At 39.3% G+C, this 23,907-nt stretch overlaps 1 protein-coding gene across 1 annotated transcript in view; it reads right to left on the bottom strand.

Moving 5' to 3' along the window:
* Nucleotides 1-499: 499 nt before the first annotated feature.
* Nucleotides 500-23,907, bottom strand: part of CFAP58 (cilia and flagella associated protein 58) — a 59,647-nt gene continuing 36,239 nt past the window's right edge. The window contains exons 16-18 of the mRNA XM_075026973.1: nt 7,654-7,773; nt 6,011-6,144; nt 500-1,637 (exon numbers count right to left, since the gene is read on the bottom strand). Coding sequence (XP_074883074.1) covers nt 1,517-1,637; nt 6,011-6,144; nt 7,654-7,773 — 375 coding nt within the window. The 3' untranslated portion in view covers nt 500-1,516. The remainder of the gene's footprint in view (nt 1,638-6,010; nt 6,145-7,653; nt 7,774-23,907) is intronic.

Here is a 23,907-nt window from a genome sequence, read left to right as displayed (position 1 = left end):
AGTCTAACTGTGCCTCTTGCATTCTTTATTTCAGTACAAATTACTTCCCAGTACCAGTAAGCATAGGAGAGCCCAGTTCCAGGCTGGATACTCAAGACCTTAACAAATACCAGCTTTTAAAAGCTTCAGCAAAACCTACCTGGGATCCCAACAAACTCAAGTGCCCATGTCAGTTATTCTCAGTTATTCTAACTATAAGGACATGTCAGGTACACAAAAGACACGATTCAGACAGCATGACTGCCCTAAAATGATAACTTTAGCATAATGCACTTGACAGTGGAAAAGCAATAATAGCTATTTTGGGAACAAAAGAAAAATACAATAGATCTGATGACTAAGTGTTCTGGTCCCCAATGTAAAAGCAAAGTAGATCCCTGTCGTATTTAACTTGATTCCTTTGAATTAAACACTTCCATTAAAAGTTTCCCACAGTAGCTTTAATATTTAATTATGTATTCCACCAAAGGAAAGAACAAAATCTTTGCAAAGGGTTTTTTTGTGCATGTGAAATATTTATCAGCATATCTCTTTGGACAAGTATTTTTATCCCCCAGGCTGGGAAAAAGCTTCCATGTACAAATCAGTTTCAAAACATTTTATTTTACAGCTTGAAAGTTTTCTATACTTCAGCACCTCATGCCGTGACTTTGTTATTTCACTTGTTAATGAATGGTAATTAAATCTCTTTTGGCTGAAAAGGTTGGAGGGCTCCTGCTGTATTACAAAAACAATTTCTGAAAGTTACAAAAATGCCCAAGTGTCTAGAAATTAAAGAGTAAAGTTTGCCATGTTTTGAGTCCAAGTTTGAATCGCTTGGAAGGATTTATGTGGGAGAACAGCATGTCCCAGTCAGTGTGTACAGTCTCCCCAGTTGAACAGACGTAATTATGTCACTTTGGGTCTACCACAGTAAACAGAATCGCATTCTTAATAATGTACATTGTGGCCACAAAATTCCTTGATCTTACTAACAACTGTAGCAAAGACTGCATAAACCCTATTATATACTACCTGCACAAAGAACTGCTACATGTGTACATCTAAGCAAAGACTCCTTAATTTTGCATTTGCTCAGTAGGGCTTGAAACATCAGCCTATTAATTTTTCTTCTTTTCTGTTTTCTCATTTCTTTCAGGTGCTTTGAGTCAGAAGATAAATGGAGTGAGTGCTCACAACAGAGGTAGATAAAGGGAAAATAACTATATATTAAGGCATTTTGTGGTGTTACAGTGCTAAATAGAGACAAGTATTGAAGAAGAAATATCTGCATGGTCTCCACTATTCAGTTACACCAGTGCAGGCTTCTGCTGGCATCATACAGGCAGATTTGGTCCACAGTTTGTAAACCAAAACTACGTTAACTCTACTATAAAATGCCTTTTCCTGAAGGCAATACAATGATTTCAGAGGGAAAGTTGATTCTGAATTTCTCTTAAAATTACAGGTTCTCAGACAACCCAGCACAAACACAGTTTAGCAAGAAACTGGGGACAGGAATGTGATGAGTCCATTCCTAAGCTGTAACTCTGGGAAGGGGTCTGCTGAGAGCAAAGCCCCCTCCAGTGAAGCGAGGAACATCAGATCTGTGGCGTGGAAACTCAGGCTCCAGGGCAGTCAAGAATTGCTCCTTCTCCCTTTAAATAGAAACAAAGAAAAGGAAAATACATATTTCATTCTGTAGCCCAGTGATGTTTACAAACTAAGGAAATCTGTGCCCTCCAAAGTTTCTTTGATGCAACCACGTATCAAGAGATCATTAAAAAATTGTTGATTAAAGCCTGTTAAGCTAAACCACCAAGACTAGGTGTCTGTTTGGATCTAATTACAAGCCTACTGATGGTTTTTGGAATTAATAAAAATTGGAAATAAATGAGCTCTCTTCGTGCTACTCCCCAAAACGGTCAGAACACCTCATTAGAGCAAGTTTGTACATGAGCTCCATGACTTCAGATTTCTAATCACTATCCCATTCCAGCAAATATATGCCTGTTTTCAAACAAACAGCTAGATTCATCAAAGGGAGATATTTTTTCTTTGTTGAATTTTAATGCATAAGTAGTGTTATCTGTCTTCACATTTTAATAACATTCTAGTGATAATTACCCTGCCTATGACATTTGCAGAAAACTAACAGTGTGCTGTGGGTGCACTGATAGCCCCAGGAAATTGCTCCATCTGAGGATCCAGGAGGGCTTGAATTTAAGAGGAGGGAACAAGGGTTAGCTGGTTCTACTCTTATGAGATTGGGGAGTTAAGCATAGCAGAACAAATACAAAGGGCAGTATTTCAAACCCACTGTGATATACCTGGAGGTTTCAGAGAAAGGTCCTGAGATATTTAAAATTAACCAAGTGGAGCTTTATGAAGTACTAGTTTATCATAACAGCATAGGTCTCAAGGCTTTACAAAGAAGGTCAGTGCTATTACTTTTATTTTACAGTCGTTGAGACTGAGACACAAACGTGAGTGCAACCACGCTTTTGCAAAATCCAGCCTTGTCACATTAGTACCCTTTCTCAGTCCCCAGTAAGGAAAAAGAAAACACTTCCCAGAATTAATTCTTTTCTCTTTGTCCCTAAATAACTGTGTCAGGAGAGGAGGAAGTTCAGAGAAACCCTGTAGGTTGACTAGTTATACTTCCTTTTCCAAATTTAACCCATATGGAGGTGGGAGAACAGGCAAAAGATGGCACAGATGAACTTAACCATGAAAACCATTTATAACTGGTTTTAATTTTATGAATGTAGCACTAATGGATGTGCCAGCTGACAGCACTAAAAACTAGTATGCTATATTTAGATGGCTCATCCTATCTCACTATTGGGCTTCCAACTCTGGGGAAAGAAAATGATCCAGAGTCCATGCTTATTCTTTCTTCATGCTCCCATGGAGACAGCCAACAGATGTGCTCATCAGTATGGAAAACTCTATGCAGCTGAATACTGTAATATATTTTGCAGAATTAATGTGCAAGCAGCCACGTGCAAAAGCTCCCAGTTACTACTGACATCCCTCAGTGCACTTATTTACATATATAGGACTGCAGGATCATGTCTCTGGTGTGGATTTAAGCTTCATATTTTCTCACCGATCCTTATCAAGATCAAACTGGAACCCTGCAGCTAAAAGCAACTAGGAAAAGTAGTGAAGCACAAAGGAGAGAATGGGAAGAGTGAGAAAAAGAAAGCCTAAGGCATCTGGGAAAGACAACATTCAGAATCAGAGAGCAGAAAAAGAGGATTTCAAATTCACAACCAAAATCTTAAACATTGGATTTTCAGCTTGAACACAAAACAAAGTTAAATTCCTGTTGTCAGTTGTTATATTCCTTCAGCATCCCATGGAAAGCTGCATTAGTTTAGTATCAAGACTTTAAATCACAAACCAGAACTGTCTTGTGCAAATCAATAAAAGCTTTAGATGATACCTTTGTGTGAGGTTATCTGAGAGTATTAATTCTCTTTCATACCCGGGTAGTCAATAATGCTATTAATGCTATTGTCCTGACAGGATCCTCTTTTATTACCAAAACCAGCCACATTTATTTCAGACATGATGTTAACATTAGCCAGCATGATAGAGATCAAGTCAGTGGTTTTGTGTCAGCTGGGATTTAGAGCAACCTGAGATTGTACAAATCAAATGGCCCTGGCTCTTTGGCAAGCACCTACACACCAGGCAGTGCCTGTCCAGCCCAGTCTGAGGCAAGAACGATGTGACATGGCTGTGAAGGGGGTGAAGGACTCCTTGGGGAAGAATCTGGCTGCGCAGCAAGCTCTCTCCATTGCAGAAAGCAAAAGACGTGTACAAAAGACAACTGGCAGTTTGGAAAAGAAAGGCTGCAGAACAAGGTGGTTTCCTTTGCCCTGCTGCTGGGCAACACAAAGCACAGTCTAGAGACTGCAGAAGCTGCTGTTATCCAGGATTGATATGCCCAGTTATGCCTTGGGGTGTGCATATCCTTCAAAGCAGGATGTAGTCCAACACGTTTGACTGGGGAACCAAACACTGAGGGACAGAGGAGAGCAAAGCCCAGCACCTGCCCACCTCTTGGCTGCCACAAAGACAAGAGAAGTGCAAGTCAGGGCTGACAGCACAGTATTGGTAGCTTCTGAGCCTCAGGTGCGAGCAATAAGATGCTATCATCCTGCAGAAGCACCACTAACAGCATCTGAATATACTTCCAAAACACAGATGTCACAAAGACACCATGCTTATCGGACAACAGCCATGCCTGCCCACAAGAACAGCAGCCTGACAAGCTGCACTAATGGCAGATATCTATCCTGAACCTATAAACAGTGTAATGAGTCCAGCACTAATTGACCTGCAACATGAAATTCCATTCACTGTGTATGATTAACAGACCCAAGTTCAGTCACCATCACCTCACAAAATATTTTTGTTTTACTTTGAAGCAGTTATGCCCCTAACAAGTTGGGTTTTGTCAATAGTTATGTCGAATTAATTCTAGGTACGATATAACAGCAAAACATGAGTGAATTTCTTCTCATCTGATGAACAGAAAGAAACATGATGCCGGGTCCAAAATGGAAACATTAAAACTATTGTGAAGAGGATACTTAGTTGCTGGAAACGGATTATTAAGCATTACGATAGCCTCACATATTGATCCTAAAACTCCAGGAAGGCCATTTGCACTGCACAGTTGTTGCTAATTCCAAACCTTAAGGTAACACTATGCAATTTGCAGATGGACAAAAGTCACTGTTTATCACTGACTATTTTGCTAATTCAGTCATCAAAAATGTTTGCTGGCTGAAATATGATTAAGGAAGAAACAGATACAGGCAGCTTTGAATTATATTCAGCTATGTAGAGAATAGCTGGCTTTAGTGTGTGAGGAAGGGGCAGGCTGGGGATGGAAAGGCGTGGAAAGACAGAAGTTCAACACGAGGTTCAACAAGGCCAAGTGCAAGGTCCCGCACCTGGGTCAGGGCAACCCCTGGTATCAATACAGGCTGGGGGATGACAGAATTGAGAGCAGCCCTGCCAAGAAGGGCTTGGGGGTACTGGTAGATGAAAAGCTGGACATGAGCCAGCAATGTGCGCTTGCAACCCAGAAAGCCAACTGTATCCTGGGCTGCAACAAAAGCAGCGTGACCAGCAGGTCGAGGGAGGTGATTCTGCCCCTCTGCTCCACTCTGGTGAGACCCCACCTGCAGTACTGTGTCCAGCTCTGGAGTCCACAGCACAGGAAAGACATGGACCTGTTGGAGCAGGTCCAGAGGAGGTCCACAAAAATAATCAGAGGGATGGAACACCTCTCCTGTGAGGAAGGGCTGAGAGAGTTGGTGTTGTTCAACCTGGAGAATAGAAGGCTCCAGGGACACCTTATAGCAGCTTTCAAGTAATTAAAGGGGGCTTATAAGAAAGATGGGGACAAACTTTTTAGCAGGGTCTGTTGCAATAGGACAAGGGCTAATGGTTTTAAACTAAAAGAGGGTAGATTTAGACTAGATACAAGGAAGAAATTTTTTAAAATGAGGGTAGTGAAACACTAGAACAGGTTGCCCAGAGAGGTAGTAGATGCTCCATCCCTGGGAACATTCAAGGTCAAGCTCGAAGGGGCTCTGAGCAACCTGATCTAGTCGAAGATGTGCCCTGCTCATTGCAGGGGGGTGGACCAGATGACCTTTAAAGGTCCCTTCCAACCCAAACTATGCTATGATTCTATGATTCGATCTGAGAGACCAGACACTAATCTGTGTCCTCTGGGCACCATCTCATTGGTATGAATAATTTAACTGGACCACAGAACACGTCAGCAACCTCTCTGCTGGATGTTCTTGTCCTGGCCATAGATCATGGTAAATCTAGACCAGACTGAAGTAATATGAAGGATAGCATTCAGGAAAATTAGGCAACAATATTATATCACCTCAGTCAAATTTGGCTACGTTCTGATCAAAAGGGTAAAGCAGGATCTAAAAAAAATCTAGTTTATGCAGAAAGTTGTGTAGACAAAACTGTTATTTTCCCATACTTGGCCTGTTGTTCCTTGCGTTTCTGAGCCAGATATTTCTTCTTCACGTTCAGAAGCTCGTTGGCAAGTCTTTCAATTTCATATTTGTATTCCTGGCTCTGTGATTCATACATATTCAATTCTGAGGACAAAACCTAATAAACAATAGAAAAAGCAGAAACAGGAGATGTTAGTTTCACTTACACATAAGTTAGTACTTTTACAAGCACTTTTTCCTTTCACATTTGATGATATAAGACATCACCATTTTTCACCACATCTCATCTTCTATCATGATGTTTCATTTGATCACCTCTGCTCACCTAAAGGACAATTTACAAAATTAAGGCTATGCTATTTAACCCTAACAAAACATGTAAAATACACTCCAAGCATTATGGGAATGGTATTAATACATACATTAGCTCTTAATGTTCTGGGACGCAAATCTGGGTGAAAATCCAAAGTGAAGGTCTTAAAAAATAACAAAGTAGGGACTTATTTAATAATAATGGGGTTTATTCACAGGGATGCACTTTGTTATGTGAAGTAATTCAATCCACACAGACAAAGTAGTACCAAGCAGTGTAAATACAATACTGCTTTCATGTGAATCAGTAAATCTTAAAGAAAGTAGGAGCATGCATAGTGTGTTTTCCTTCTTTAAGGGGAATAGCTTGACCTGGCACCACAAAATGGCTTGCATGCCAGTACACTACAGCATACTGTGCCTCAAATACACAGTAGCAATTGACTGCATTAAGGACAAATGGGAACCATATGGAAAACTTCAAATCACATTCAGTTTAGCTAAACTTTGGCTTCTATTTTACATTTTCTACATTGTTTTTCTTCTCTGTGGACTAGGATTTGCATAACAGCCTCTTTGTTTCCTAAGGGCCCATCTGCTCCTGCATTTTTTTCCTTATGGTTAGTATAGACGTGATTATGATGCAGTGAACAGGAGATGATGACTTCAACAAAGAGAGGAGCTGTAGAAGTAGATGAACTCCTGGGGAGATCTTTCATGCAGGCAAGAACAAGGGAAGATCAGCTTATTCTATCAAACAATCACTTTTTAATATCATGCTTTCAAAGTTTCCCATAAGATTCCTTCAGAAACAGGAAAGCCTCCCTTCTAGTGACAAGGGGTTAGGATAGGTTACTCCTGTCATCCCTGTAAAAATTGCAAGTCTAATATACGTGTACGCATTGCAAGAGAAATAACAAGAATTTGAGACTGCATTCTCAATATATTCCCACTAGTTTGTTAAAAAGAAAATTAAATTGCTTTGATTTGCTTATTAAAGATCTTAACAGTTCAAGAAAAGGGAAGGAGAATAAGCGTAATGGAAAACTGATAGTGTCCCAGTATGCCCATGCACAAAAAGCATTTACAGCATTGTGCTGCATACTCATATTCTAATAAGACTTCTCCTCTATTTTAATGAAACAAACTAGCATGATGTGAAAAAAAGTTCTTCTACTGCTATTGGTTCTCCCCTGGGGAGATGCAGTATTAACCTTATTTTCCAGACCTAATATACTAAGGCATGCACACTGTTGATCCAAAATCTTCCTGAAACCTCGCTCCGCAGGATCACCAGTGAAAACATTCTGCAATCCTGGCAGCCCCTCAGCCAGAGACAGAGGGCATCTCTTACTTTCAGCTGTTTAGTCTTCTCTCGCAGAGTGTGCCGGTAGAGCTGTAACTGTTCTGCGGCTTCAGGCCCAGGCTGCCGGGCCAAGACATGCTTCAATTCCACATACAGTTTCTCTTTTTCCTAAGAAAAAGACAAGAGGAAGAGCTCTTATAAAACTACTATAGCAGCAGCACAACCTGTGATGAAATCAACCTCACTGAAGAATGCAACTCAATCAGGATGATATTTGCAGAAACAAATCTGCCTGTGTGTCAGTCTTTCCTCAATAGCCATAAGGTATTTAAAGTTGTTGTGATAGCAGCGGGAGAGCTCATTAAGAGAAACATCCAGCTACTTCGAACCACGAATGAAATACTCTTAAACACTGTCATCAGTGAGCACGCTCTACCACAGAGAATATAAAACAGTCACTGGAAGAGTATCCAGGGGTGGAAAATTAATTACTAGTAACTGTGCTTATTGCAATCTTTCTTCTTATGAGCGACATTTCCTTACATTAAGGATCATAGCTTCACCCAACAGGATGTGAGCAGGCTATAGAAATGTCAGTGAAGGACTGTACAAAAGAATAACTTCTTCCAAAGAAAATCCTGCAAAGCACATGTACACACATATGTATGTATGTGTGTGTGTGTATATATATATATATAAACCTTTCAGTTTAACTGCAGGGGCCCTAGGAAAGGGAAAGAAAGTATAAACAGCAACAACTATGACTAGCACAATTACCACCAAGTAATTTTTCTTTGTCATGTGTCTCCTCTTCCTTCATGTTGGAACAGTATACTTGTGGGAATTCGATATAGCCGTACCTGAACAGAAACTACACCATGGACCCACTTACAGCTTTCTGTACTGAAATGCTGCTTTCAACTGTGTTTTGAGGATGTACTTGTTTTTAGTCTGAGGAATAAAGCTCTAGAACAAAGTCACCTTCATAGCTTTGCACATTACAATATTTTTAGTATCTACCCTGTCAGACTAAGATTATTATTATTTAACATTATTTAGCAAGATCCCATCCTTGTCTGGTACCTGGAGACCTGAAATTAAAAAGGAGGGTTATTTGACTGGAAGTCGGATTAGCAGACAAAAGATTTAACTGAAGAAGACAAAAATGCCAAGTAGGAGATCAGACACGTGATTATTTACACCGGCTTTGACAAAACCCCCTTTTGCTGTCTTTTTTATAAGCTCTGCCAAAACTCTTGCCACAGAATTCTTCCATCGATGTGGGAAACGGTGCCACCACATCACCTAGAATTGCTACATTTGGCCTTGCTCAGTGGTTGAGCGAGGATTTTCAAAAGTGGCTTGTTATTTTGAAGATGTAAAATTCTAGGAGTCCAGTCTTCAAGAGCATAAGGAGCCTGGAATTTTTAAATCAGCATTTCCTGAAAACCATGTGCTATAATGGTCACAAGTTGGGACCCAAAATGGAAGCACTTCAAATCATAAATTACTTTTGCAAGCATTTCCCTTAAAATCTGAATATTACTGAGGAAGAGTTCTTTATAAATGAAGTTGTTCACAGTTTATCTTTGGAAAAATCAAAACCTCCTGAGACTCAGACTGAAGTTTGCACAGTGGCAAAAATTAAATTGAGAATTCATTCTCAGTAGAGAGTTGTTATGTCACTACAAGTGGTTTCTACTACCACCTTTTCTTTCTGAGGAAGCAAGATTTTACTGCAAGTTAGGAACAACAGCAAAAGAAAAATCTGCCTTGTCAAAATCTAGCCGGTCAGTATTAACATTCCACCCCTGAATGTATCACAGATTTGTATTTTGGAAGAGTGTAATGGTAATTTGGATAAATATGGAGCAGTTGATGGATTGAAGGTCTTATGTGCAATTGTTTTCCAATTTATTTCTCTCCTAACCCTCTACAAGGGCCAACCAAGCTCTTCAAACATTGTGCAATGGTGTGTATAATAACCTCATTTAGAGACAAAGCGTGCAATTCTATTATAAGGAGAATCTATCTTATGCAACAGAGACTCGTTAGCTGTCCAATGTATATTGTCTCCATAATCCAACAGAGGCAGAACCAGCTGTCTTATAATGCACATCCTGTCCTTCCTTGCTAAGCGCTGTCCATCTCTTTTACATCCAGTCAATTAATTTGTCACTGTGTTAAAAGCACCATATGTCAGCAAAACGTTAAAAGAAAAACCTGGATACGTCTTTCCTCATCAGCAGAAGTTTGTATTCACAGGTTGGCATTTCTATAATTTCTGACATTTTACCCCAGGATGCAAGAAAAAAAAATAAAATCAATTCATTTCAATTAATTTTAAAACAGCAACCACCAGAGTATATCTAAGTCAGTCACAAGGTTCATGTGATAATACCACCAAAAAATGCATTGCTTACAGCAGGTACTTTTATCGCTACACTTAAGAAATCAGGAATGCCCAGGAAAAAAAAAATCAGCACAAATTAATAAAGAAAAATTTTGGCTTCTACTATACTCTAGCTATATTCAAAGAACAGACAAGCTGTGCAATGTGAATTACATGCAGATATCTTATAAATAGCCAACTATCAGATACAGCATAGAACATGTAGAAAGACCTGTAGGGTTGTCTGATGTGTGAGCTGTATTCAAAGTAGCTTTCAGCTGTAGTGCATAAATTAATACCACCAGAAGATGGATCTATGTTGCTTTATTGTTTTGGAAACAAGTAAAATGCATGTGCATTCCCTAAAATGTCTGAGAACAGTGGGGCCAGATGGAGAGAAGTTATCTTGACAGTGACAAGAAAATCCTAAGTCAGCAGTGATGATCAGCGGTGTAGCAGTAATTAAAAAAAGAGAGTGAGCTGATCTGTTTGGTGCCTATTGGAAGTCAGTTAACACTATTTTGCCCAAAGCAGAAGTCAGTAAACATTTATTTCTGTTGGTGGCTGCACAGATGACATTGCAGAAAAAGCTACCTGAAATCTTACACCCATTGTACAGGAATAAGTCAATCCATTTTAGCATGTGTAAGATGGGTTTCTTTGGCTTGTCCCAAACTGCCTTCCCTCAGAACTCCCTTCCGCCCTTGTGCCAGGCTGCAATCACAACATACATCTTGTCAGTTATGTGTTCTTGAGATGAAAAGAACTTAAAGTCACAAACATGCTGCAAGGCACTACCCTTCTTCTTGAGGAGGTGATCAGATCATCATCAGATCTCTCTGTAACTCCATGCTGTTAAGCCTTCACCGTTAAAGAGTAATGTACATGTCTTCAGATCAGGTCTAGACCAGTAACAAAGCTTTTTATGTGATCCTTCCCATAGCAAAATTCCCATGGAATTCAGCAGGTGTTTGACTATAGGACTGAGCCCATAACATCAACCAGCTTCATTGGTTTATGACATAACCAAAGCCAAGCCAATGGTGGAGAGATGAGGGCACATTCATTTTGTGCACGTAGGGCACACTGGGAGACTCAGATTGAGGGTTACAGTCACATTTCAGGCATTCCAAAGAGAATTTCAGCACCTCTGTGACTACCTGCTGTAAAAATTGTGTAAATAGAACTCCACATTAGTTTTAGAACAGCCCTTCCTGACTTAGATTTGTTTTCCAGGGGAGCTCCAAGGAGCCCACAGATCTACCTTGAGGCTCAGCCATGACAATAAGTTTCTGTATCCCTAAGTCTCTCAACCATTAATTGGGAGAGGGAGGGTGGGGAGGTGAGTGGTGCTTTCCCCTAAGTTTAACTAGCTGCTGTCTCAGCCAGAATCCAGAGTTCTCCTGGCCTGCTTGCTCTACAGCAAATTGAGAAAAAATAACTTTCTTCTGCAGAGAACTGACTTGTGTTTGGCAAATTTCAAGTGATTCTTCAGGAGCCAGTGGTCATGAGTTGGCTCGGTTTACAGCAAGAAGAATCACTTTTGCAAGCACAATCCTACTTCAAAAGAAGCTACTGCTGCTGACCAGCACAGCCCAATTTGCTCATTTTTTCCCTGCCAGAGGTACCATCAGCACCATCAGACACATTCCCAAAGTGACACCAAGGCATTTCACTGCTTTGACAAGGACTGGGAGGCAGTCACCTGGGATAGACAAATGCACCTGGTATTAGCTCTAAAGATGTGACTTCATTTTATGTCATCTTCTCCCTCACCATGACACCAGAAAACTCCTGCAATAACCCATCTTGTTAGTTAGCCCAGGGTATCATTCTGAGCCAGAGACGATGGATGACCGTACATTTAATGAAGATGTATTCACAGTAGAAATAGGGCATGAAGTCCCAGCTTCCTCATTTTTATCAGCTTGTCTTTCCAAGTAGATAATTCAACAAATTTACCTGGCATAGTAGCACACCAACAGCCTTCTCCACCAGTCCTGCAAAAATCCTATTGTGCACCAAAAGCTTTCAATCACACAAATTATTAAAAAAAAAAAACACAAAAAAAAATTCCTAAAGCCTTTGAGTCAGAGTAAATTTCATTTATGTTAGCTCCTGTCTCCAGCAATTGAGCTAAAGAAAAAAACCCTGCAAAACAAAGAGGTAGAGCAAAAGTGTGCAATGTAGTATATGGTGGCAAACCCCAAAACGTTTAACCTAGCTAAAAATCCTTATTTTAATTGGTAAGGTGGAGAAAGCAACACAGTAACTCTGTAAGCACGCTACAGTTCCTCATGGCTTTGGTGAGGAAAACAAGTCAGTCTATGTGCCACAGGGGGTTTCTTGTTTATTGGCATTATAACCAAAATGTCAGCGCTATGCTGAACTCCAGAGCCATTTTGTTTATGATGCCATGCAGCAGCAGAGCATCCTTAAGGGGTTGTGATTCCTCTTCAAAAGTGTTAAACAGGACACTGAAATCTGGATTAAATACATACATGGACATACACATCTAGTCATCGTCATTTTACCCATATAAGCTGCATGTTTATTTGTGTGTATGTGTATACCTAACACAGTAGCTGTTGGCTCAGGACATCTATGATTAAAAGTTTTATGAGGTGTAGAAAAAATTAGCATATGGTAACCTTCATGAATTTTATAACAATAGAAGAAAGTTGCCTCCAGCACTGGGAGAAATGTGCAGTATAAACTTTCTCAATAAACACTTTTCAAAAGCTCCTGCTCTTTCTTGTCTATTCCACATCCATCAGCAAACACCTTTGCAAGCATGCAGTTCCCTAGAACAGCTTGTATTTTCATCATCATCTAGATCCTCCTTTAACTGTCCAATGTGAGGTTTTTTATTGGGTAAATTAATTCAGGTTTGAAAGAGGGCACTAAAGCCCTTTTGCAATGTGGCAACACTAACACCGCATGAGATGCTTTGGGTTTTCTAGTTAAAATGCTGCCACCAGCTTGAAGGAAAGGCTGGGATTATCACCCCATCTTTGGTGAAATCTGCACCACTCTAGGTGGAGTTAATTTAAACCTGTTTTATGACTTATCCCTCCAGTTGATAATAATGCTTCTCAAGAGCAAATCTGTTTCCTTTGGCACAGAGCAGACTGCACCAAATTGACTGGCATTTTCCAAGCAGTTTAATGAGAGGAAGAAACACCTTGGAGCATCTTCTAAGGTCTTCACCCTTGACTCTTTTTTTTTAACAGTAAGAGCTGAATGCTGCATTATTACCATCTTCCAGGAACAACAAAAGTACAAACATTTCCAGCTAAAGTGCAATTGCAACATTATTATTTGTATTATTATTGTTAGGTACTGGTATCATTGTATCTTTCTCAGAAAGTGTGTGGGAAAACTGGGGGGGGGGGGGGGTGTCGTCCAATGGACAAACAAATAGGTTACATATCCTCCTCTCCTTTCAACTTCTGAACTCCGAGACACAAGGATTAGAAGCTATCAGAAGAAAATGGCACGGATGCCTCTTGCTGAAATGACAGCTGCAACTCCCTTTTTACTATTGACATTACACAAGAGTTTATAAAATTATTAATCAGGGTAGCTCATTTAATCATAGTGTTTATACTTTACATTGCAGAAGATTAATTATCCCCTGTTCTTCCATATGTGTGAACAGGAACACACATACACATATATGCACACAAAATAAAAGTGAGCTATTCCTTGAAGCTGAGAATTACCCTTGACACAGCATGGATTGATGTAAATATTCCAGCTATTTCCACAGTGCCTGCAGCTTGACAGTTGGGCTGAAGAGAGTTCTAAACAAACCTTTGTTTCACATTATAGAAGCAGCTTGTCTTAAAGTGTCCTGGAGGAGATTCAGAGGTTGATACAAATCTTATCAACAAGGAATCTAAATATTCTAAGTGAGTAAGTCTACGAAGCAAACAATGGAGAACCTTTTACTGGCTAATAATTACTATATAGAGGGTTTCAAGCAAACAAAAGTCTCTTCTTCAAATGTAGACTATTTGACTTAAAACCTCTATTCTAACGTCACTGTAAGAGCATGCATTTTAGCTATTCAATAGCCATTTAGACTTTTAAAATATCAGATGAATCAAATGAGAATTATCACAAGTCTGCTGTTAATGGTTAGCTGTTCCTGCAGGTGGAGGCTTGGGATGGGGATTCCCAGCATACCCAGCTTCTGCTCTCACTTCTCACTGATCTGACAGATGACCTTAAAGGGTCAGAGAAACTGCAGAGCTGCTTCTAGAAATACCTATCTGTGAGTTAGACACCCACATCTCTTTAATCACCTGCTTGACTTAGATCCTTAGATTTCCCTGAAAGATGAGAGCACTTAGCTTCAAGTCCTTTGGTGTTCTGGAATTGCTACCTCTGAACAGCTGTCTCAAAGTCAAACCACCACTTAAACCTACAAATACTTGTCTAACAAGGCAGTAAAGCCTACATACATCTTTCTGACAGGATAGCAGAGTTTCCCTGCATATGCCAAGTACCTCAGGGAAGAAAGAGTGGTCTCCTGTTACACTTTGGAACCTATTAAGAAATAACAGTACATCTAAGAAACACACACAGCAATTCTGAAATCATGAATGTTTTAATATATGGCTTCCTTCAGACTCACTGTAATGAGAGCTGACCCTCTGCTAGCCTTCGAGGAGTTGTGTTTCAGCTCCCCTTGCCTGCTTCTTAAAATTCAAAGAAACAGAAACAGGACTAAAGGAAGGGGAAAGAGAGCAAATCCTAATGTTCATGTAAAGACAACTGCTGTGCCCTAGCGTGCCATGCCCTGTATAAGATTACAGCTATAGCTACTAAGACAGGCACGGAAAGACTTGAGCTCTGAGCCTAGAGGATGTAGAGCAACTGGCTGACTGATGCACCCTACTTGGCAGAGCGTTTCCCTACATGGGGTTCATGGCTCCTGTGCACTCAGCAGCACATGTCTGGCTGTCTCAAAATGAAGAATGGAGGAACAGGGTTCCTTCTACACCTGCTTGTGTCCTCATGTGTCCAATTTTAAGCTACTTTAAAAAAAAACCAAAAAAACCCCACAACACAGTGACTCTGCCTGCCTGCCTCTAACTGCCCCTAAACAGCCTTAGCGCTGCTGCATCCTTCTGCATGTGTTTTCTCAACAGCAGCACCATTCACGCTCCTATAAGAATGAAAGTAAGTGATCCAAAATAGATAAAAATCTAGTCTGTCCCTGTGGAATGTCTTTTTTTGTTGTTGTTGTGTTTTGTTGTTGTTGTTGTTGCAACTATCATACAAAATAATAATCCATCACTGAATGGGATGCTGTAGGTTGTCCATATCTTGCTGCTGGGGGAAGAGCAGAACACCCTTGCCTCAACGGAAGAACGCCTGCCAAAGGGTACACCTGAATAATAAAGACTTGCAGCTGGCTCTGGGCCACACTATATAATATTGGCTTGTGAATGTATTGCTACACTGCTGTTGCACTCGTCCAGTATTTTAACTTCTCTAGCAGCTTCTGGATGGCTGACAGTCAGTATCGGATTGCTAACAGCACTGCAAAGTTTGTGCATTGCAATGTATTCAGTCAGCACAGCAAGTCATTTACTTTCCCTTAACAAGATAACTGGTTGATTAATATACTTTACCCTGGGGTGTGCAGCAGATTTATTTCCTTCCCAAATACATGCTGAATACAGGAATGAGGAGTAAACAAGTTTGTTTTCAGTAATTTGTTATTTACTGGAACAGTTCCTGAACTTTTTACTCAAGCTTTATTCTAGCAAACTCTCATTGAAGCTTACGGCAATTTTGACTGCGTAAGAACTTTAGGAATGGGTCATTTTACAAAATATTTAAAGTCTAATGACACAAGGTATCCATGCTCAGGATTTCTGGGTTCAAACCAGATGTAACGCATTTGAATAAAATACTTTGGTGATCACCGTTTCTGCTTTTCTGATGCAGATTACAGGTAACAGTGATGTACCTTGGGTACTTACATGGCCTCCTCCTTTCAGTATCTGAATGCTGAATACATTAAATCTTAATGTACTTATGCTAAAATAAGGGTTCCAGCCAGGGCAGTGATCCTCTTCTCATTCTACAAGAGGTCTGAACACAAAGAGCTGCTACATGAATTGCCAAAGTTCACTAAAACTCCTTGAAGATACACAGAAATGAAACTCAGTCTCCCAAGCTTCCAGGACCACCATGCTGAGTAACCCAATACATCTGCTCCTTGCTATTCAGAAACACCAGGGCTAGACTACAACAGTAGGTTAGAAGTGTGGGAGAAAAGTCACAACCATAAACCACAGTATACTTCAAGCCAACAATTTCTCCATGCATGCTAAAATTCATGGACTAGGAGTACATGTATTAGAATGCAGGAAACAAATATATACTTGACATTCATCTATCTAGGATAGTATTTGTGTAATTAAATCAATCTTGCATGATGCGGAGGGATGGCATCTGATGACCACTAGAGTTCTCTTTCAAGCTCAAACTCAAGTAAATATATCAATTCTCCTAAAAAAACTATAAAAACAGATTACGCGTTCAGGTACATTTGCTACCTCTAAACCCCAAGAGATTTTTACTCCACCTGCAACATCTTTGTAAATGGCATCTGAATATTACTGACTAAAACACCATTAGAGCAGCTAAAAATGGTGCAGATCCCCAGAAGTTATTTTGATGTGTTTTCTTCTAATTTCTCAAATCAATTTGCACCTTGCTTCTGTCCTAAACCATTTATTGTGGGAAATCTGTTTTGTTTATGAGGGCAATGTAGTTACACAAAGATTCAGTAAAAATTAAACTTTTCCTCTAAGAAAATTCTTCACCAAAAATGTTTTGTTTGATCGCTAAGTAATCTGCTTTGCTTCCCATTTCCAAGTGACAGAAACATTTGCACTATTTTTATTGGAAAATTATTTTCTTAGTCTAAAGAGCAGCCGATTATCTTCACCTGATGACATTAAAGTGATCGGGACCTTTCCTACCTGATTTTTCAAAACCCTCCTTAAACAAACATATCCTAAACAAAAAAAACCCAAACAGGCTATTTTCCTGGGAAGACTTTATTCTCTTCCATTTGAATTGCAGCATATGTGGGAGGAGGGAAAGAATGTAAATGCCAGTGTGTTTTTAAGAACAGTTTATCATGCTGTAAGTTTCTATAGCATAGAACAACTTCTAATTCTAGATGGACTGAGATTAGAAGGGCTAAAATAAACTAATGCGCCAAGAAACGTATTCAAAATATGCAGAAATAGAAATCAACTCCTTCTGAGGAGAGCTAGGGCCAGAACTGAACACCCCTCAAATCCCTGTTGAATTCTTAAGGTTTACAGAAAAGTTTCAGGTAGATATGTAGGCCCCCAATAGACCTTCACACAGGTGACTCCTATCTTTTCTGTTTATGAGATTTGATTACTTATTATATCATCACAGGATTGCATATGAGCCCAGGTAAATTGCACTGAGAATTAACACAACGATCCTACAATTTGCTCATTGTGAGTGGTTCTACACTACTCACAGAACACTACTGGATACACAGTGTTACAAAAAAATAATAATTAAATTAACTGGAAAAAAATAGTATCAGTGTCAGAACAAAAGACACTAGAGAAATTCTAATTGTATGGAGAAATCACCATGCCAGGCATAGAATCACTAAAAGACACTAATCCTTCAACTTAACACCAATATTAAAACACAGAACATTTCCACTCACAGCCAAAGTTAAAATCCCCAATCAAAGCCCTAGTTCAGCAATGAACATTTCAAGCACAACAAAAGGAAAATAAAAGGACAGCACAAGAAGGAAAGAACGTGAAAAAGTAGTCCTGAAGGATGACTCAATGCATTAAGTACCTCCATATGTCACTTCATACTGCATTGGAGACTCCAGTTCAAATCAGACTCAAGGCACTAACTCAGTAGACTGTTGTGCATCAAAATATTGTGCTGATAATTAGATATTTTCTGTTCATCCTAGTTAGAACTGGGTTACAGCCAGAGTTCATGGGAATACATTATTTTTTCATTTGAAAACAGAACAGAGATTCTCTTCGGAGTCCAATTCTAAATCAAGGCAATTCTTACAGTGTGCCTTTAACACACCAGTGCCTAATTCCGCATGGCACTGGGGAAGTAAACTTTTTCTTTATGATTCATACCCAGCTGAAAGCCAAAAAGTAAATGTTAGGCCTGAGCCCTTACTGTATTTCTCATTTCTATATTCCAATATAAATCCCTTGAAATTCTGGCCACCAACTTAGAACTGGAGTCATAAACTCAAAAACCACACTCCACCACGCACTGTTTTCTTTCTCTCCTCTTACTTAAGATACATAGCAACCCTTAGATTTTTATAAGGACAGGAAAGCATTTTTCTGGGGTTTTTTTCCATGTCAGGAACCATTTGATCAATGGTTAGAAGTTTTGCCAGCTTAGCTTTCTCAGTTAGTGGTGCAATGTCTTTGTGCTGACATGGCTATGCCAGCTACTGGCTATGCAATTAGATGCAATTATACTGGCAAGAAAGTCTTCTGCCATTCAAGAGCTGGTATAAGCTAAATCAGAAAAGTGACTTTTTTGCCAGTAGGAATGGTACTTTTAAGCACAGAAAAGGCCTAAAGCTCAATATACTCACCCCTTTAATTGAGGGCTGAGAGAGCCACTAGCTTCAGCCGCAAGATAGGGCATTAATCCAGTGCTTCCAGAGGAAGTCAAATCCTCCAGGAAATAGAGAGAGAAAAGAGCCAAGTCCTAGTAAAGTATAAAAAACCAAAAAGAAAATTTCCCTTTTCATTTTCAGATGGAAAAATCCCTTCAAAAGGCTGACTTTATATATAAATGATAAAGGAGCAGCAAAGAAAGGATTGTATTTTGGCAGTGGATTTTGCAGTTCACCTGTAAGTTTCAGTGCGTACAAAGCACTCTCCCAAACTACCTCTGCTAAAATCTCTCTAAAGGCAAGATGACAGAGAAACAATAATGGGCAGGTCAAAAGACACTCTTAGGGATTCTACAGTCATTAGTTTCCTGACGTGAATTGCAGTTATTTTTATGAAAATAGACAATTCTGCCAAAAAAATCCCCAACTCAGACTACCTACTCTACATGTAACATGTAAGTAGGTTATACTCTCAAATCCAAGCAGAATCTATACTCAGCACTGAAAATATATAAATGCTAAATTTGAGAGGGTAAAGTAAATCTCAGCCATTTTGAACAGGTGCAGATAATACCTAAAATAAAACTGAACTGGGCCTTAAGAATACCAAAATAAACGCAGGTAATAGGAGAGTATTCTCCTATTTTCCCTAGCAGGCTGGTTGATGAGAAAATCTCTTACTCTACATTTGAGCACACTTTTCTGTATTACATGCTGTATAATGGAAGCTACATGAGCAATGCAAAAGCAATGAAGAACCTAGCAGAAGCACGCTTCATGAAATTGCCAAGCTAGGGAAAGAAATGATTTTCAGAAGGACTAGGCTTTCATGGACTGGGCTGAAAAAAGTGATACAAGATTGAAAAAAACAGTATTTTAGATAATGAATGAGCAGAAATTTTTCGTATACATGGAAGCAAATCCCAAAGCTCCTCCATTAGTTGGGAGAAAACTTTGATTTCAGTAGCTGCCAGCCTGCATAAACCCACATGGTAACACACTGTTCTAAAGCAGATTTCTTTATGAAACTATCATACCAGCTCTGAGAAATAAAGATGGTTATGTATATGTTCAGACACTATAGCAACAAGCACCTCAAATTGGATAGAATAGCTCTACTACCAAGTTAGCACAAATGAAATAAAACATCTGCCTATTTTGAGTGTTTAGCTAGCTATCGTTACTACTGAATTGAGTCATGTCTCCAATATATTCATTCACATACCGCTATAAGAGTGGAAATGATTTTATACCCTTTTTACTTGATGTGAGGCATGCAAAAGCTAAGTAAGCGGCCCAAGGTCACACAGAAAGTCTCTTCTGCTCTCTCCTCCCTGTATCTTACAATACCTGAAATGAAACTCTGCTGATTTATACTGGAGACAGCAGCATCCCCTCTACTCCTCCTACTCTCTGTCAGTGGGACTGTCAGTTCTCTGGGGGGATTGAAACTTAGCTCAAAACTTGGCTCAACACAAGGACATGTGGGTGTTATCTGGCTGTAATGTCTGAGTCAGATATATGAGCTAATCATGCCTTTTGCCCTTGCACTCTTTGAAACTATGAGCTCAAGATGCTAACAGTCTGGAAGCATCACATCCTGACTGCCCAGTCCTGGTCTTTGATTGTTGACAACTTAAAACAATAGTGATTAAAAATATATGTGTACAGAAAAACAATACTTTCACTACTACATGCAAGGCTTAAATGAGACACATTTGCCTTTGCCTCCCTCCACAAATAGTCTTGGTTGCACATCTCTTTTACATTTATGAACAATCTTCTGAGATGACTGACAACAGAGGTAAATGACATATAATGTGAATCTTCCCACTGTTATCCATTCCAAGATGTGCAGCTGAATAAAATTCCACTAAGTCAGACATAAAATCAAATTAGAGGAGTTCACTCTGAAGAGAAAGAACTAAATTTGAAACAAATAAAGCAGTGCATAATTCACTTTTAATGGCATAAGTTCCTAAACCACACTAATCATAATCCTAACAAGGTAATACATTACATTGTGAGTTTACCACACCACTGTTCAGTATGCAGCAGAGCAGTAGAGCTTCAGTCACGTGAGGGATTTACCTTACATGCAAAGTGAACGAGTAGGTTTTTTGCAGTCAGGAGTTGTTCAGCAAAGCCTTCTGTTTTTTAATAATTATACCTTATGGCCATACAACACATTTTGTTCATACCACATGTGTTCACAAAGACCTTCACCCATCATTGAAAGTCCTTGTTTAACACACAACGTATTTCTCCACAAAGCCCTGCAGTATTACTCAATGGTTTAGAAAAGAACCAAAAATGCTGTACCTTTTAACTGCACAAATTCAGAAGGAAGGTAATGACTCAAACATGGAAGCTGGCTAACCCTGAAGTAACATTTCCTATGTTTGGCAAAAATGCCATTGGATTTTTATTGACCGTAAGTATTCAAGACCTTGGGTTTTGGATCTGATTTTTAAGACAGCATTTTTCATCAGCACAGCAGCTTACAACTGTGAGAATGTCCGAGTTAAAGGAGAAAGTATGACCGCCTGCTTTGCAGCTACTCTTCAAAGTCTCAGGATTTCCACCCTTATTTGGTGTATGAGAGCTGATAGGTTATAACCCAAGATGCTGTGGCTACAGGTTATAGATAAATCAGAAACAAGAAAAGAGTTTAATAATTTCTATAACATGGGACATCATTCTACACCTTTATTAAGCATTCAACTCTGAAAAGTCATTCCAAGAAAAACAACATTCATCATGTTGCATATTCAATACCTCTCAGTAAATGTCTGATACAAAAAATGTGCCCTGCTGACAGGTTAAGCGATATTTTTGTATGGGATTTTAGAGTCAAGCTGGGTTCTTCCTGTACTGTCAGCAATCAACATTTTCTGATTGAAACGTAGTGTATCTTTCTTTAATCACATAGCATGGATTGTAGCATGCTTTTACAGCTGCATCATTTTTAAAGAACTAACAGGTGGAAAATAGTGAAAAAGCTAACAAAAAGTATATGATCAAATACACATCAGGAGCAGGTAAGGTAAGCAAATGCTTTTCTACATTAATCTATATACTGTGATCCTTACTTAGCAAAAAATTCTGTTTATTTATCCAGCTCATCCTGAAACTTTGTTCCCTGCATAAACCAGCTTTTATTTAAAAGACCATTTACCAAAAAAAAAAAAAAAAAAAAGTAACAGTCAGAAGACAGAACTACAGTGCATACAATACAAATGGAATTATTTTTTCCTTATACAAACATTATGGCTCTGCATGAGGATGCAGCAAGATGAATACCCTACAAATCAAACTGCAGGTTGCTGACACTGGGCTCAACCATTTCCAGACGTGGGTTACTTCTAAATTCCAAAGGTGTTTTTAATACTCAATATTCAATCCACATATTTTTTTTTGCACTCCATTTCAATACTACACTTTGATGTGAGGGAATTTAAGTTACATAATATGCACACACAGAAATCATAGACACAGACACTCACAAGCTTCACCTTCAACAAATATCCTATTTGCCACCATGATGGCCACATACACATTAAAACAGTTATGTATGGGAAGCAAGAGATTAAGGTCAGTTCAAAGCAGATACATTCAACGGCTATGCCCTTGTCACAGGGCAAGATGTAGATGAAGACAACTGGGAGTGCGGAGGTGTCACTTACGCGAGCAAATACAACATGGGCAAAGCAGTTATCTGACCTAGTAGGTTTGTATCCCTCAGCTCCTGCAGTCTCTAACTCTGAATACAGGGGATGTTACGCCAACTAGGCACAGGCCAAGTCATCAGCAATTCTCCCACTCCTGCAAACGAGTGGAGACTAAACTGAACTGAGCTGACTTCCAGGAGAGACCCATAAAAAAAAAAAGAATGCCTTTAAGCATGAGGGGTTTACCAGGATTTAAAGGAATGATTAGGCCTTACAGAGGAGCAGTGCCTTATACACTGGCTGTTATATTGATCAGACAGCAAAACTCACTAAGCAAGACAAATTATATTGAGGGGAAAAAAATTAAAAATTCCAGAAATGGGAACTAAATTGCTGCTGTTTCCTGTAATTCTAAATTTCAGTCATGATCAAACCCTACATTCTCTATCAAATAAGGATACACTGCCCAGAAGGGGATCTGGTGAAGCAATCTTCCTGGTGCGTACAGCTCAACTCCCTCTGGAAAGTTAATATTACTGCTCTCCATTAATTTCCTTCTGCTGGAGGTGTTCCTCAGGCCTGCTTTTTCACCAGAGAAGTTTGGAACATGACAGCATCAGTTTCATAAGTTATTAGCCAACATTTTGCTTCGGTGAGTATCAGAGTATCACTTTACAAAACAGACATTATCATCATGCCAAGGAAAACAAGTCCAAAGAATAATAAAATTACTTGTACAAGGTTATCCAGACACTTAGCAGAAGCAGCTCAGCTAGGACGCTTAACATGCGAGCCCTATGCCAATGACCTATCCAGTAGGACATACCCTTTGAGGAAATGAGCTGGGGGATGTCCTCCATCTCTGGTTACCTCTCCTTACCCACGCCCTGCTATGAAAGAGCCCTATTTCAGTCATTGTGAAGGACTCAGAAACACTGTGGTTAAACAGAAAAGAGCTCAGAAATGTTGATGGTAAAGTCCTGAACAGAATGTGGAGCATGGTATTTTTGGCCTTTTCTTTACTTTCAGTCTCTCTGAGTGAGACATTAATTTCAGCATTGTTGCACAGATATCAGTGCCTGAATTAAGGACTCAAAGGATCTCATTAACAATTCTAGGCATAATAATTATTTTTTATATAGCCAAACTCTGACTTAAATCTAGGAAATAAAAAAAAAAAAAAAAAAAGAGTTGCCATAGAAGGACTGCTGCATAGACAGAAAGATTACGCCAATGGCTAGTATAGTAACGTAAGCTCAAATACCTATTATTTCAAAGATTTTCTTGGGCAGGCAACTTAAAGCCTCTGTATCTCAGTTCTTCACTTCTAAATAAGGATAATAGCTAAATGGGAGCACACTAAGGATAAGGCAAGGTACACAATAGAGACTATGTAAAAATCTAACAGAATTGGGTTTGTGCATGGGTAAAGCACAGTAAATTTGAAACAATTTCTGCTACATTTTGTTTAAGCTAACAAACTATTTCACTGACAGTATTTCAGTGCTATGCAACAAAAATTACATTTTTCCAAGCAAAGGCATAATATA

This window comes from Buteo buteo, chromosome 4 (assembly GCF_964188355.1).
Source record: "Buteo buteo chromosome 4, bButBut1.hap1.1, whole genome shotgun sequence".
Lineage (NCBI taxonomy): Eukaryota > Metazoa > Chordata > Aves > Accipitriformes > Accipitridae > Buteo > Buteo buteo.
This window is presented reverse-complemented; position numbering and strand designations above follow the sequence as displayed.